We start from the raw sequence: 15,062 nt of genomic DNA on the forward strand, positions 1-15,062 counted from the left end.
TTTCCTTTTCCTATTTCGTAAAGGTTAAGAAAATAAGCCATCATTTATTATTATTATTATTATTATTATTATTATTATTATTATTATTATTATTATTATTATTATTATTATTGTTAGTTTTGAAGATTTGGCTTTCTAATTAAGATAAGATGTAGGAAAGAAATGAGAGGAGATAAAAACGGTGTGCACGAGAAAATAATAATAATAGGAGGAGGAGGAAAAGGAAGAGGAGGAGGAGGAAGAGGAAGAAGAAGAGGAGGAGGAACAATAAAGAGTATGAAGATAGGGACGTGAAAACAAAGAAAAATACCAAGAAGAAAAGGGAAAAGAAGAAGAATGAAATTAAAAAGAAAGGGAAAGAGAATATGAAAAAATGATAGTTGGAAAGGAAAAAAAAACGGGAAGAAAAGAATAAGGAAAAGGAAGGGAAAGAATAATAAGAAAAAATGATAGTTGGAAAGGAAAAAAAACGGGAAGAAAAGAATAAGGAAAAGGAAGGGAAAGAATAATAAGAAAAAATGATAGTTGGAAAGGAAAAAAACGGGAAGAAAAGAATAAGGAAAAGGAAGATGATGACAATGATATAACGATGAAAACAAAGGAAAACAACAACGAGGATACAAATAAGGAGGCGAAGAACAAAAAACAAAGAAGAAGAGGGGAAAGAAGAAAGAAAAACGGAGAAAGAGGACATAGGAGAGGAGATGAAAGAGCGAGGAAGAGAGGAAGGAAAAGAAGATGAAGGCAAGACACTATTTTCTTCCTTTAAATGCTTGTGATAATGATAGTAAGCTAACGGTCACTTTGCATGGAAATTAAACTCTCTCTCTCTCTCTCTCTCTCTCTCTCTCTCTTATTTTCATTTTTCTTTCTTTTTTAATTTTTTTACTTTATTTCTCTCTCTCTCTCTCTCTCTCTCTCTCTCTCTCTCTCTCTCTCTCTCTCTCTCTCTCTCTCAGGGGAGGGATTGAGAACGTCACTCCTTCCTTCCCTCCATGTTCCCTCCCTTAATTACCTCCGTCACTGGTACAGGAGGAGAGATTGGAGGAAAGGAGGGAGGGAGGGAGGGAAGAAGGGAGGGATTGGAGGGATTAGTGTTACAGTAGTTTGGACAGCCGTGGAGGAAGGGAGGGAAGGAGAGAGAGAGAGAGAGAGAGAGAGAGAGAGAGAGAGAGAAGATAAAGAAAGAAAAGGGACAGAAGAGAAAAAGAAGGAAGGGGGAAGGAAGAGCGGAGAGGAAAGAAGCAAAAGGGAGAGAAATGAAAGGGAGAAAAGAAAAGCAAAGAGAAGAGGGAGAGATAGAAGAGAAAAAGAGGGAAAGGAGGAAGGAAAAGGAGGGAAAAGAATAAAAAAGAGGAAAGAGAGGAATAGAAGAGAGCTAAAGGAAGGAAGGAGGAAAGGAAGGAAGAAGAATGGAAGAGAAGGGAAGAAGGAAGGGAAAAAAGATAAAAATAAAAGAGAAAGAGAGAGAGAGAGAGAGAGAGAGAGAGAGAGAGAGAGAGAGAGAGAGAGAGAGAGAGAGAGAGAGAGACAGATTTACATAGATTTACATAGAAAATCAGACCACACAGACCCCATGGTGCAGACTAGGTGATCTGCCCTTAATTAAACCTAAGTGATTCTACATTAATCAGATGGCTCCAAAACTTTGCATTTCAACTCTAGTTAATATTAAGTTGAAGGAAGTGTCGGTCGAGCTTGTTTTTAAATGAATCAATCGTGTTACACTGGACCACTGGAGGCGGGAGCTTGTTCCATTCTCGCACTACAACGTTGGTGAAGAAAAATTTGGTGCAGTCTGAATTTACTTGTCTACATTTGAGTTTTGTGCCATTGTTCCTCGTTCGCAAAGTGTCATCGAGGAGAGAGAGAGAGAGAGAGAGAGAGAGAGAGAGAGAGAGATTGATTGATTGACAGGAGGAAGAGAGGGTCAGATGGGGCAGGTAGAGAATTGGGAGGAAAAAAAAATAACAGCAGTTGGGAGAGAAAAGTTTGGACACGTGTGGAGGGAAGGGAGAGAAGAAAAAAAAAAGAGAGAAATAAAAGAGAAATTAAAAGAGGGAATTAAAAAAACATTATAGGACATTGATAACTTCTTTTTTTTTTTTGTCCTAAATAGCAATATTATGCTTTGAGATATATCATTAGTACATACTTAATAATACGGAAGGGTGTGTGTTTGTTATGGTAATACTGGCGGGAGATTATTATTATTATTATTATTATTATTATTATTATTATTATTATTATTATTATTATTATTATTATTATTATTATTATTATTATTATTATTATTATTATTATTATTATTATTATTATTATAGGGTTTCATAACAAGGTATTATCTGTTAGTTCATGAATTATTACTTTCTATATTTTTCTCTTCTATTCCTCTGTTCTCTCCTTTTACCTTTCTCCCTCCTTCTTTCCTTCCATATTATCATTTTCTCTTCTATTTTTCTCTTCTTTCTTATCTTTTTCCTTTCATCCTTCTCTTCTTTGTTTCTTTTCCCTTCCTCCTTCTCGCCTTTTCTCTTCTATTTCTCTCTTTTTTATCTTTCCCTTCATCCGTATCGTCTTTCCTCTTCTAAATATCTTCTTCCTTATTTCTTTCCCTTCATCCTTCCTTCTTAATTTTTGTTTCTTTTCCCTCCCTCCTTATCGCACTTTCTCTTCTATTTCTCTTTTTTTATCTTTCCCTTCATCCATATCGTCTTTCCTCTTCTAAATATCTTCTTCCTTATTTCTTTCCCTTCATCCTTCCTTCTTAATTTTTGTTTCTTTTCCCTCCCTCCTTATCGCACTTTCTCTTCTAATTCTCTCTTTTTTATCTTTCCCTTCATCCATATCGTCTTTCCTCTTCTAAATATCTTCTTCCTTATTTCTTTCCCTTCATCCTTCCTTCTTAATTTTTGTTTCTTTTCCCTCCCTCCTTATCGCACTTTCTCTTCTATTTCTCTTTTTTTATCTTTCCCTTCATCCATATCGCCCTTCCTCTTCTATATATCTTCTCTCTTATCTCTTTTCCTTCATCCTTCCTTCTTTTTGTTTATTTTCCCTTCCTCCTTATCGTATTTTCTCTTCTATATATATATCTTCTTCCTTATCTCTTTTCCTTCATCCTTCCTTCTTTTTGTTTATTTTCCCATCCTCCTTATCGTATTTTCTCTTCTAGTTCTCTCCTCTCGCTTATCTCTTTCCTTCATCCCTGTCGGCTTCTCTCTTTTATCTCTCTCTCCTTTCTTTTCCTTTCCTTCTTCTCCTTTTCCTTTCTTCTTCCTCCTTTTCTCTCCTCTTTTTATCTCCCTTCCTTTCCTTCTTCTTATGTTCTTATCTCTCTTTCTTTTCCTTTCCTTCTCCTTTTTCTTTTCTTCTTCCTCCCGTCCTTTCTCTCCTCTTTTTACCCCCTTCCTCTCTTTCCTCCTTCCTTTCTATTTTCCTTATAAACAGAAATAAGATAAACAAGGAAAGGGAAAGGAAGAGGATAAGAAAACGATGAAGAAGAAAGAATTAAGAAAGGAAAATTAGAAAGGAAATGAGAGGAAAGGAAAGTATTGCGAATAATTATTTTTTATATATTGTTTTAGTTGCGTAGGACCACTTAAATACAGCGTGAAGGGAGCTACAGCCTAAAAGGAGATATTCTTTGCGGTCTTTCCTAAAAATATCCGTGATGAAAAACGGGGAGAGGAACCTACTCCAGGACTACCAACACAAGAATAAACCCTCATTAAATTATTCACGGCTTATTTTATTCATATTACTGAATGTTTTGGCTATAGGTTAGTGTTTTATATAGTAATATCATGATATCTTGGAACTGTGCGTGGCTAAGTAGGAAATAGTGAGAGAAAATACGAGAAAATAGGGCTGTGTTTTGTATGTCGTGTGTGGTAATTTTGACGAGAGATTAGGACGTACCAACACAACCGGGATAAACACTAATTTCCCCCAATAAAGTAACTAAATAGAGTTGATAAGAATCCTCATGTAGTGTAAAACCTTTAGTACGTTTATATGTTTTTTATTAACTAAATGAAATATGAACACATAGCCAAATAGAAGGAAGATCATGTGTTTGTTATGGTTGTGTGTGTTGGCAGCAGTGGTCGGCCATAGCACAGGGTGAGGCAGGGAGTGTTCAGCTGCTCGCCAAGATGTCCAAGGCAGTGCGTAAGGTCCTGGACGAGTCCCGGGAGACAGGCAACCCCGAGCTGGACCTGCAGGACAAGCAGATCACCACCCTGGACGAGCTCCCGGGCCTCAGTGAGTGGCGGGCAGGGCGGGGAGGCACAGCTGCGGCCCCGCCCACACACATGCTAATGGGTCTAGTTTTATGTCTTGTTTAAGCAAAGTGACTGATGTGTGTGTCTGTAATCACGTCTGGCCCATCTTGCAGCTTTGTTTTGTATGGCCTCTAATTTATTTATGTTATTATTAGTGTGTGGGTCCCAGGCGGTGTCACCTCTTACCACATTTCCTGTCCGGGTTCTCGTGTCTCGGCGGCCCCGATAACAACACCTTGGTCTATTGCCTTATTTACCGCGTGTCTTGCCGTCGCCGCCCCGCCGTGCCCGTGTGTTGGTGTGTCAGGCTGGCCGGGCACCAGGCCGTCAGGATCCCGTGCTGTTTAGGGTCAGGTCAGGGCGGCCCTCCCTGACGGCCCCATACTTCCTGACGGCCCTCCTCATAATACTGAATTTCTACTTATCCCCACATGTGCTGCCTTGTGGCCTCTTTAACCCCATCTTAACCTAATGAATAGTAAACTATCACTGCAAAGGATAGGCTCCCATCACTGCTAAAAGAGGATAATATTCACAAGAAGGTAGTCACCTCTTAAGATGTCAACACTTGCAATATGGATTCTTTTGTGATCCCTAAAGGCAGTGCAGCAATAAATGAACAACAAAATTGAAGGGGGGTTGAGGGGGGAAAAGTCCCCCCATTTGGGGGATCAAAGGCCCCTCCACCAAGGGGGGTGAAGCTCCCCCATTTAGACAGATTACGATAGGACAGGTTAGTGTAAATTTATTTGGCATTCGGTGTGGGCTGGCGGAAATACGCGGCGCAGGATGTGGCAGGGTGGCAGCGGGGGTTGGCCAGTGGGAGCCGGGTTGTGGCAGGTGCTCAGCAGGCAATGAGAAGTAAATCATTCAGTAATTTCTGGAAAAAAATACTATCCATAATAAAAAGCATCACATTTTGTCCAGAAATAAGCAGTCATTGTCTCAAAATTAGTAGGCTACCCTCTCGTCAATAATCCCCCTAAAATAATAAGAAACTACTACCTCAAGAATAGCATCCTGTCACTGCTGAATTAGTTAAGACTTACTGTTCTATTCCCATAAAAAAATGAGGACCATAAAGGTATTCCAGAGAAATGTTATGACCCAAAAAATCATTAATATTTACTCCACCCCACAGTGTTGATGGAGCATTTGACGCGCCTGTCGCTGCCCCACAACCGCATCACCATCATCCCGCCCTCCATTGCCAACCTGGTCAACCTGGAGATCCTCAACCTCTTCAACAACACCATCGAGGAGCTGCCCACCTCCATCTCATCCCTCAGCAAACTCCGCATCCTCAACGTGGGGTGAGTGAAGGAGGGAGGGGCTGGGATGAGAGATAACTCACACCCTCCCCATACTGACTCTTTCAACTTTCTTTCATGTCACTGTGCAACAAACAAAACCAAGATTTGTCACATTTTAGCACAATCTTTCTCTTCCCTCTCTCTCTCTTTAAACAAACCTCAGAAGCAGAACAACCCACCCACCCCATTCTCCCTCCCTCCCTCCCTTCCTCCCCCACACCCCTAACTCCCCCTCCCCCACAGACCACATCAAAATGAAGATATATCATATACGCACAATCTCTCTCTCTCTCTCTCTCTCTCTCTCTCTCTCTCTCTCTCTCTCTCTCTCTCTCTCTCTCTCTCTCTCTCTCAGAAGCTTAAAGAACACCCCTCTATTCATCCACAAACTCATTCTACTTTCTTTCATGTCCTCACACAACAAACAAAACTAAAGATTTTTCATATTTTAGCACAATCTTTTTCTTCCCTCTTTCTTTAAACAAGTCTTGAAAGCAGAAACATCATCCCCATTCTCCCTCCTTTTCTTCCTCCCAGATAATCTTTTTTCACTCTTTTAAACAAGGCTTGAAAGCAGAATGAACCCCCCATTCTCCCTCCCTTTCCTACACCCCTAACTCACCCTTCCCCAACACCCCTAACTCACCCTTCCCCAACACCCCTAACTCACCATTCCCCAACAGCATGAACCGCCTGGACGCCCTTCCTCGTGGGTTTGGGTCCTTCCCCGTCCTGGAGGTGCTGGACGTGACATATAACAATATATCAGAAGAGGAGAGCCTGCCGGGGAACTTCTTCATGCTGGGTGAGGAGGAAAATGGGGTCAGAAGGAGTAAAGGAGGGTGGGAAAGGAGAGTAGAAGGAATGAGAGGAGGATTTTAAGGGTCACCTATTCTTTGGTCTTCCTCTCTCCCTTCCAATTTTCCGTCTCAGTCTTCCTTCTTGTGTTTTCATTGATGTTTCCTTAATTTTCACTATTCCCCCTGATGTATGTTTTTTTTTATTGTCCTCTGTATATTTAGTATTTTATTTATTTATTTTATTTTTTATTTACTTTTTTTTTTATATCCATCACCACCTTGTTTTCACCTGAACTCCCCTCTACCCCCCAGAGTCGCTGCGAGCCCTGTACCTGGGAGACAATGACTTTGAGACCATCTCGCCGCACATCAAGAACCTCAAGAACCTGCAGATTGTGAGTGGTTTTATATTTTCTTTTCATCACCGTATTTAGACTCGGGTGTTTTTGTTTTTGTTTTTTTGTTTTTTTTCTTCTTTTTTTAGAGTAAGACTTAAAAATATACCATGTATCTTGAATGCCAAATGTTGCATTACCTGTAGACCAAACCCAAACCTGTAGATGTATAGACAAGAATATTATTATTATTTATTCATCAATTTTTCATAATCTAGCACTTGAAAATGGGATGTGTCTTTGATGCTGGCAGTTGTGTTATGCACCTTATTTTCATCAAAAAGAAGGCAGCTCAAGGGCAACAAAAATTGGGAAAAAAGTCTGCTGGCACTGCTCCTGTACAAAAGTGTTCAGTGAGAGAATTTCAGAAGAGAGGGTCAGAATTCCCACACACTCCCCTTCTCACCCCTTCCTTCCCCTCCTCAGCTCAGTCTGCGGGACAACGACCTCATCTGTCTGCCACGTGAGATCGGTGAGCTGAGCCGCCTACGAGAGCTCCACGTCCAGGGCAACAGGCTGGAGCTGCTGCCCCCGGAAGTTGGTGAGTGCATACACCTCTTTTTCTCTGATGTCCCTCATCCTGCTCAGGCAAATGTTCTTATTTCATCTCTCCACCTGGTCCTCTGTCTGCCCCAACTTCTGTAATTCCTAGGTTACTACTCTCGTACTTTGTTTTTTATCAGTTATCAATTCTATGCATTATATGACCTGCCCAAGTTTATTTCTTGCTTGTGATCATCTTTTGAACATCTCCAACTTGGGTCTTGTCTTAATCAATGACACTCGCTTTCTTTCTCCATATTATACCCAGCATTTTATTCTCCATTCTTATTTGTGCAGTTTTTAATTTAGTTTAGGTTTTCCTTTTTCACTTTTACTTCTACCAATTTTCCTGCTTCCTTCCCCTTTCCTCCTCTCACAGTTTTCCTTTTTCACCTTTTTTTACTTACACTGGAGTTTTTAGTTCAGTTGTGAGGTGCCAAGTTCTGAATCACCAACTTAACCAAATGTCAATGCGCTGCCCCTCACCCCACCTTCCCACCCCTTCACCCCACTCACCCCCTTTCCCCTGCCAGGTAACCTCGACTTGCTGAGCCAGCGGAGTTGTCTGCGGCTTGACTTTAACCCGTGGCAGCAGATCATCGCTGACCAGCTGCTGCTCGGCCCCTCGCACGTCATGGAGACTCTGCGCAACGACTCCTACAAGTTGTGAGTATGGGGCGGGGAGGTAGTTGGGTTTGGGGTGATAGGGAGGGGCTGGTTGTAATATTGGAGGGGTGTATGGGGTTAGTTAGGAGGTGGTAGGGAAGTTGGGGTTGGGCCTGCTGTTGTAATAGTAGTAGTAGTAGTAGTAGTAGTAGAGTAGAAGTAGCAGTAAAACTATTAGCACTGAAAGTAGTCCTTTGCACAGTATGGCAGGAGTACAGTAAACTCTTGCCTCAGTGAACCAATTTGAGGGGAAGGGGTCAACACTTTATCTGGAAATCCACAATGTGAGAGGGATCCAAACTCTCCATATATAATGAACGTTGTTCATTGTATGCGCTGAAAGTTCACTATTACCGACCACTCCCTTGTATGACAAAGTTTGTTGTATTAGATGAAAGGTGAGGCACGTAAGGCTGAGATCAGAGGCATTTACAGTCAGGCTGACAAAGCTTGTCTGACGAGACATGCACCGCCTGGTTGTCTTTGATTCCACCGCTGCCGATCAACATTCGTGTACATTTTCAGTTGGCCCACCACTGAACTGAGCCCCGCTCATACTGACCATGTTCAGTAAATCCACACATGTACCAGACTGATCCTAAAAAGTTTGTTAAAGTTGAAACTCATCATTTCGAGGTCCATAAAAGCGAGGTTTTATAGTGTTTGAATAGTCTTCTTCCAGTAGGTCAGAGAAATAATACACCAGTTAGTAATCAACTATTAATGATGCTTTCCCCTTCCCCTCCCTTCCCCTCCCCTCCCCTCCCTTCCCCTTCCTCCCACCCCTCCCTGGCCTCAGCTTGTACCAGCGTTACCTCTCCACTGGGTCTCAGCCGCCGCCCAAGAACTTTGAGGCCAAGAACCGCAAGATATCGAGGAAGCGTGAGACGGCCTGAGAGGAGGACTGTTTCTGCCTCACATGAGTGGCTGACTGATGGACTAACTGTGTGACTGACTGACTGACTGACTGTGTGACTTCTTATTCTCAGATGCTTTTGGCTCTCACAACAAACACTTCCAAAAACCACAGAAGAATTTGGTCAGGTTCTCATGGAAATACAAACACAACCTCTACTAAAACCCTGTCAAACTACCACTAGGCTCATAAAACTACCCATGGAAATACCCACAATAACCTCAACCAAAGCCTTGCCAAAAGTGGACGTGTAAGCTCTGAAATACTTGAGAATCTGAACCTGACTGACTGAGTGGCTAATTGAAGGAATGACTGACTGGCTGACTGTCTGTTTGGAAGGCTGAATGACTTATTGTGTGACTGTTTGGTTGAGTAAGTGCTTGACTGACTAAGTGGCTGACTGGTTTGATGGTTGACTAATTGACTGGTTGACTTGTGTTATGTTGCCACACTTGAATAGGTTGTTTATGTATGCACCAATCCCCTCCTTCCCCCTTCTCCATCCCCTCCCATTAACCCCTTCCCTCCTTCCCCCTTCTCCATCCCCTCCCATTAACCCCTTCCCTCCTTCCCCCTTCTCCATCCCCTCCCATTAACCCCTTCCCTCCTTCCCCCTTCTCCATCCCCTCCCATTAACCCCTTTCCTCCTTCCCCCTTCTCCCTACCCTCCTTCCTTCACTCCCTATAGCATTGCCAGTAAAAAATCTCCTTAGGTTTTCTCACTCTTTTTCCTTCCTCTTGATTTTTTTTGCCATTTCATTATCAATTCTTTTTGCATCACTTTATTTTTTCTTTCATCTTTGTATTTTTGTTTTTTGCCCCTCCTCTTCCCTCTCTCTCACTCTCCTCTGCCCTTATCTTTCCTGGTGTCCTCCTCCTCCTCTTCCATCTTCTCTCTCTCCCTCTGCCCTTCCTTCTCTCGTACCCTGTGTCCTCCTTTTCTTTCTCCTCTCTCCACATCCTCCTCCATCTCTGCTCTTTTCACTTTCTCATTGTTCTCCTCCTCCTCCATCTTTTCTCTCTCACCGTCACTCTCCCACTCTGGCTGCGGCTGTACCGAGTGCCTTCCCTCATGGCCCAGAGGCGTTGATGGCACTGCTCCCTTCACTGTGTGCTGGGGGAACACTGTAGTACCCAGTGTACCCTGTGCTCAGTGCTACTTCAGGATATGTGGCTCTGTGCACATGTAACCAGCAGTGTGAGAGTAATCATGCTCACACACCCTTCCTCCCTCCCCGCCTGCAGAGTGTATGAGCGTCGCCTCAAAGATCCGAACAAAAAAGTGCCAGAAAAGAACCTTGAAGCCAAGAAGTGCAAGATATCAAGGAAGCACGATGCAGCCTGAGAGGAAGACTGTCACTGCCTCACAGGAGTGGCTGACTTACTGTCACAGGGTTGGAAAAAAAATTGTGATTTTTTTATCTAAAAAAATATGATTTAAATTGGATTTTTTTTAATTGATTTTTTTTTTGTAAATGATTTTTTTGCTTTAATAGTTTTTTGGCTTACTTTGATTATTTGCTTCACTTTTATGAGGACATTTTCTTGTAAGAAACTTTGCCAACATCAATTGAAACCATAGTTTAGGGTTGTTAATTACCCAGGATGAGTTTTCACTTGAAAATCATAAGTAGAAAAACAGTGACAGTATGATCAGATCTGACTACCTAAAAGAAAAGGCAGTCACTCACTGACTGACTGATTTGCTCCGTATTGAGAGAGAAACGCTGCGTCCCGTTGTGAACCAATACGGAACACCATTTGTTCCATATTTGGCTGCCTGAATGGTCAGGCAGAGAAAATTCAGTATTTGAAAGTTGAAGTGATGGCATTTTTTGGTCAGTCACAAAACCAGTCCATAAAGTTATGTATTTGTCAAGGATCGTTTTGAAATACTTGTACAGTATGCGATGTAACATCCCTCCCCCCTTCATCCTTCCTCCACCAGCAGCGGCTGTCAGCAGGGCAGGCTAGAAAAAATTGGGGTTGCCACCCGTCCCTTAAGACACAGATTCATTCCGTATTGGAGTGAGATGTTGTGTTCCTTTTTTTCTGATCTCAAGGTGGCAACCCAAGAACCAGGACAGGACTAGCTGGCTTGCTTGATGCTTCTCTTGTGCAAGTGGATCACATTTTCTTCCTTCTACCTTATATATATATATATATATATATATATATATATATATATATATATATATATATATATATATATATATATATATATATATATATATATATATAATTTTGATTTAAATCATGTTTTTTACTCTGATTTAAATTGATTTAAATCACATGATTTTTTGATTGGTTGATTGAGTGAATGATTGAATAACTGTGTGTGTTCTGAGTCACTGACTGACTGGCTGACTGTCTATTTGGAAGTTGATTGACTAATTGACTGAGGTTGACTAATTGACTGGTTGACTGGTGTTACGTTGCCACTTGAATAGGTTGTTTATGTACACACCAATCTCTTCCCATTCACCCCTTCCCCCTTCCTTCCTTCCCTCCCCCAATCACTGCCAGTTGAAAAAAAATCCTTATGTCTTCCTCCTCTTTTCCTTTCTCTACTCTCTCAACTCTGCCTTTTCCTCTTCTGTCTTTCTCTGTGTCCTCCTCCTCCTCTTCCCTTTTCTCTCTCACCTCCACCCTTCCCTCTTTCCTTATGTCCACCTCCTCTTCCCTCTCACTTCTGCCGTTCTCTCTCGCTGCGGCCTTACTGAGTGCCTTCCTTTGTGATTGCAAGACATTGATGGCACTGTATGCTGGGAGAACACTGTAGCGCCCAATGTAACCTGAGTGCAGTGCTGCTTGAGGATTTGTGGCACTGTAAGATGAATTATGGTCACACAGCGTTATCGAATGGCACTCTCTACATTAGTTACCATAGTTGCCGTTTGAAATTGCACTGTAATTCCTTTAAATGGCACTCTGAGTATGGGTCATCTTGGCACTGAGAGGTATGGGAAATGCAGCTAAACCTTAACATCCAGGGATTTGAATATTCACAAGGTAGCAAGTGGATATTGTCAAGTTAAAGATTTGGGTATTTAGGATATTTTGAGCATTTTTATGGTGAACTAAAGCACTCCCGCCTCACTGCACACCCCACACACCTCTCAGCGCCACATGACCAGTGCAATTGCAGCGCCCTGATCTTAGTTTAATCAATCAATCAATCAATCTCACGCACCTTTATACATACAGTAACCACCTCTAGTAGTTGCTGTAAGTAAGTATCGGCAAATATCCGCAGGTGTGTCTGCTACCTAACACCTGCGGATGTTGAGGTTTAGCTGTATGGGCTCCTGTTTTGTAACCTGTACCGTGATTTGTTGGCTTTATATTTGTGAAGGTTTGGAATGATTGCTTCTGTCTTGGCACTGAAGAATAAGTGAGCCATGGGTTTGTGTATATGCTGTGCCGACTCTGGGCCACGACAACCCAGCGACTCGAGGTATATGAGGTCTTGGGTGTGAAATGTATATGTGAAAGGGTCGCACTTGATCGGAAAGAGGTCTGGAAATGATGAAATGATCGCCGGATGCTGATTTGGCACAGTGTGAGCGGGGCCTAAAAGTCGCTGGGTTGTCATGGCTCAGGGTCGGCACAGTGGATATATTTGGCACTGTATTTTGAAGGTAATGAATGGCTGTATATTGGCACTAAGGTATGTGAAGTATGGGGGTGAGTATGACGCTTTACAATATGCAAGGTATTTTGGCACTATTGTTGAAGGTAATGAATAGCTCTATCATGGCACTGTAAGGTATGTGAAGGATGAACCTGTGAATGATGCCAAACAATTTATAGGTATTTTGGCACTGTATTCCTAAAGGTAGTGAACAGCTTTATCATGGCACTGCTAGATATGTGAAGGATGGGTTTGTGTATGGTGCCAGTCACTGTATTCTTGGCACCATTGCACTGTAAATGGCCCTGTGTATGAGAGCACTGTAAGTCACTATTCAAACACTGTCACTGTATTTTGGCACTGCAACACTATAGAAAGGAATTACTCAAGGTGACACTTAAGTAAATCATTGTATTTTTGCACTGTCATAGTCCTAACACTGGATTTTGTCGGTGGCACTGTAGAATGGCACTAGACATGATGGCACTTCAAAACCAACATTGCTGTATTTCCACTATTTAATTTTGTAAGGGCATAAAACCACAGTGAATGCTTTTGATAGATAATTCTCTTCACTCATGTATTTGTATTATTGTTTTTTAGAGATAGAGTATAGAAGAGCAGCCACCACACTGCTCTAGGTCTGTTTAGAGAGCAGCATATTCAAGCCTTAGATGTGCCTGCAAACTGCCCATGTGTATTACTACTGATAAGGTATAGAGGAAGCACGCTCTGTAGTCCTTAGCATACATAGATATATATTTTCCATGGAGTGATGTGAAAGAAGTAGATTTTGTCCTCTATATGCCTTAGATTGTAATGGTGTAGTGCCTTGCTGTTGTTATTGATAGACTTTTATTATTGGTGTTATTAATATTATTATTTTTATTTTTATTATTATTATTATTATTATTATTATGTTGCTATCACAAATGAAGTGCCTGAGTTAGTTGAGTTGTAACATCATTTTGAGAGAGAGAGAGAGAGAGAGAGAGAGCAAATACTTTATCCTCCTTTAGCTTTCTTTTATTGAATTAAAAAAAAATATCTGGCAGTACAAAATCTAAAAAATTAAAAAAAATATATATAGAAACAAATACTTTAAATCAAATCTAATGAATATGTACATAAAAAAAAAAAACTCCCAAATTAAATATATATATATAATTAAGTTGGCCCCCGATTGACTATTAGTATTTCCTCATTAACATTATTATTCTATCACTGCCAAGGTTGTCTAATGTTCTATCTGCTCTCTGTTGTGTGTCTAATTTATTAACCCATCATTATATTGTCGTCCTAATCTCATGTTTTCTTCCGTCTCCGCAAAAGGAAGGAAAGCGAAAGAGAAAAAAAAAAGTGTTCATTAAAATATTATGATAGTTTGTACGTTTTAATGTTTGTTTGTGTTGATAAGTTAATGTTGTATAAGTCTTTCAGCTCCACAAAAAGGAAGAAAAGAAAAGAGAAAGTTCATTAAATTATAGTAACAGTTTGTACACATTGATATTTGTTTGTTTTTTGTGTTGATAAAGAAGTGTTGCGTAATTCTTCCATCTCTGCGAAAGGAAGAAAAACAAACAAGCAAACGGACAAAAAAAAGCAAGTGTTCATTAAAATATCGTAACTGTTCACACGCATTAATATTTTTGTTTTTTGTGTTGATAAGTTAGTGTTGTATGAGTCTTCCATCTTCACAAACGGAAGAAAACATTAAAAAGAAAGTGTTCAGTAAAATATCATAACAGTTCATACACATTAATTTTTTGTTTTTTTGTGTTGATTAATTAGTGTTGTATTAAAGGTGCTAAGCGTGTAGGTAATTACCGGATAAGACGGAAGCTACTTAAAAATCTTCAATAACTGTCGTCGCTATTTTTGTAACTTAACTCTTGTCCTCGTGCCAAAGTATTAATGGTAAGAAATATACAGTAACGAAGCACACCTGCCCATGTTTACCTGTGCCTGCCCTGGGGGAGAGAGAAAGTGAGAGTGTGAGTGTGTGTGTGTGTGTGTGTTTGTGTCTCCTTCCTCTTCCTCATCTTCATCTTCTTCATCTTCTTCTTTTCATTCAACATCCTTACTTTCCCTAATGCATGTGTGTGTGTGTGTGTGTGTGTGTGTTTAAGTTTTATAAGGAAAGTGTGAAAGTATTGTTATAAAAAGAATCAGTTGTACAAAGATAATATTAGTTATATCTTATGTATGTGTCTTTTGTGATTTTTTAATATTTGTAGTTTTTGAAAAGGTAATACTTGATGTGGTGTGGGAGAGAGAGAGAGAGAGAGAGAGAGAGAGAGAGAGAGAGAGAGAGAGAATGCTTATGGGGGATTACTGTCATCACTTTTATCATCATTTTAAGGACAAGAGGAAATATAAAGATAAAAGAAGACAAAGAAAACAGGAAACAGAGGAAGAAAAACAGACTGATGGACAGATTGACAGATGGAGACAAAAAAAAGGAAGATTGACAGGCAGACAAGACAAACAGGAAACAGAGGAAGAAACA

At 40.7% G+C, this 15,062-nt stretch overlaps 1 protein-coding gene across 1 annotated transcript; it reads left to right on the plus strand.

Annotated features, from left to right (window-relative positions):
• Positions 1 to 4,083: 4,083 nt before the first annotated feature.
• Positions 4,084 to 14,497, plus strand: LOC126983568 (ras suppressor protein 1-like). The gene is made up of 7 exons (XM_050836368.1): positions 4,084 to 4,266; positions 5,428 to 5,599; positions 6,283 to 6,404; positions 6,712 to 6,794; positions 7,221 to 7,335; positions 7,871 to 8,003; positions 8,803 to 14,497. The coding sequence occupies exons 1-7, from the start codon at positions 4,158 to 4,160 to the stop codon at positions 8,897 to 8,899; spliced, it is 831 nt and encodes a 276-aa protein (XP_050692325.1). The 5' UTR covers positions 4,084 to 4,157; the 3' UTR covers positions 8,900 to 14,497.
• The last annotated feature ends 565 nt before the right edge of the window (positions 14,498 to 15,062 follow it).

The sequence above is a fragment of the Eriocheir sinensis genome, chromosome 54, assembly GCF_024679095.1.
Source record: "Eriocheir sinensis breed Jianghai 21 chromosome 54, ASM2467909v1, whole genome shotgun sequence".
Classification (NCBI taxonomy): Eukaryota; Metazoa; Arthropoda; class Malacostraca; order Decapoda; family Varunidae; genus Eriocheir; species Eriocheir sinensis.

Excerpts from the sequence above, each read along its gene's own strand:
- LOC126983568 (XM_050836368.1), top strand. The coding sequence starts at position 4,158 with ATGTCCAAGGCAGTGCGTAAGGTCCTGGACGAGTCCCGGGAGACAGGC. Across the intron at positions 4,267-5,427 it reads GGACGAGCTCCCGGGCCTCA|TGTTGATGGAGCATTTGACG; the intron begins GTGAGTGGCGGG and ends TCCACCCCACAG. Across the intron at positions 6,405-6,711 it reads GGGGAACTTCTTCATGCTGG|AGTCGCTGCGAGCCCTGTAC; the intron begins GTGAGGAGGAAA and ends TCTACCCCCCAG.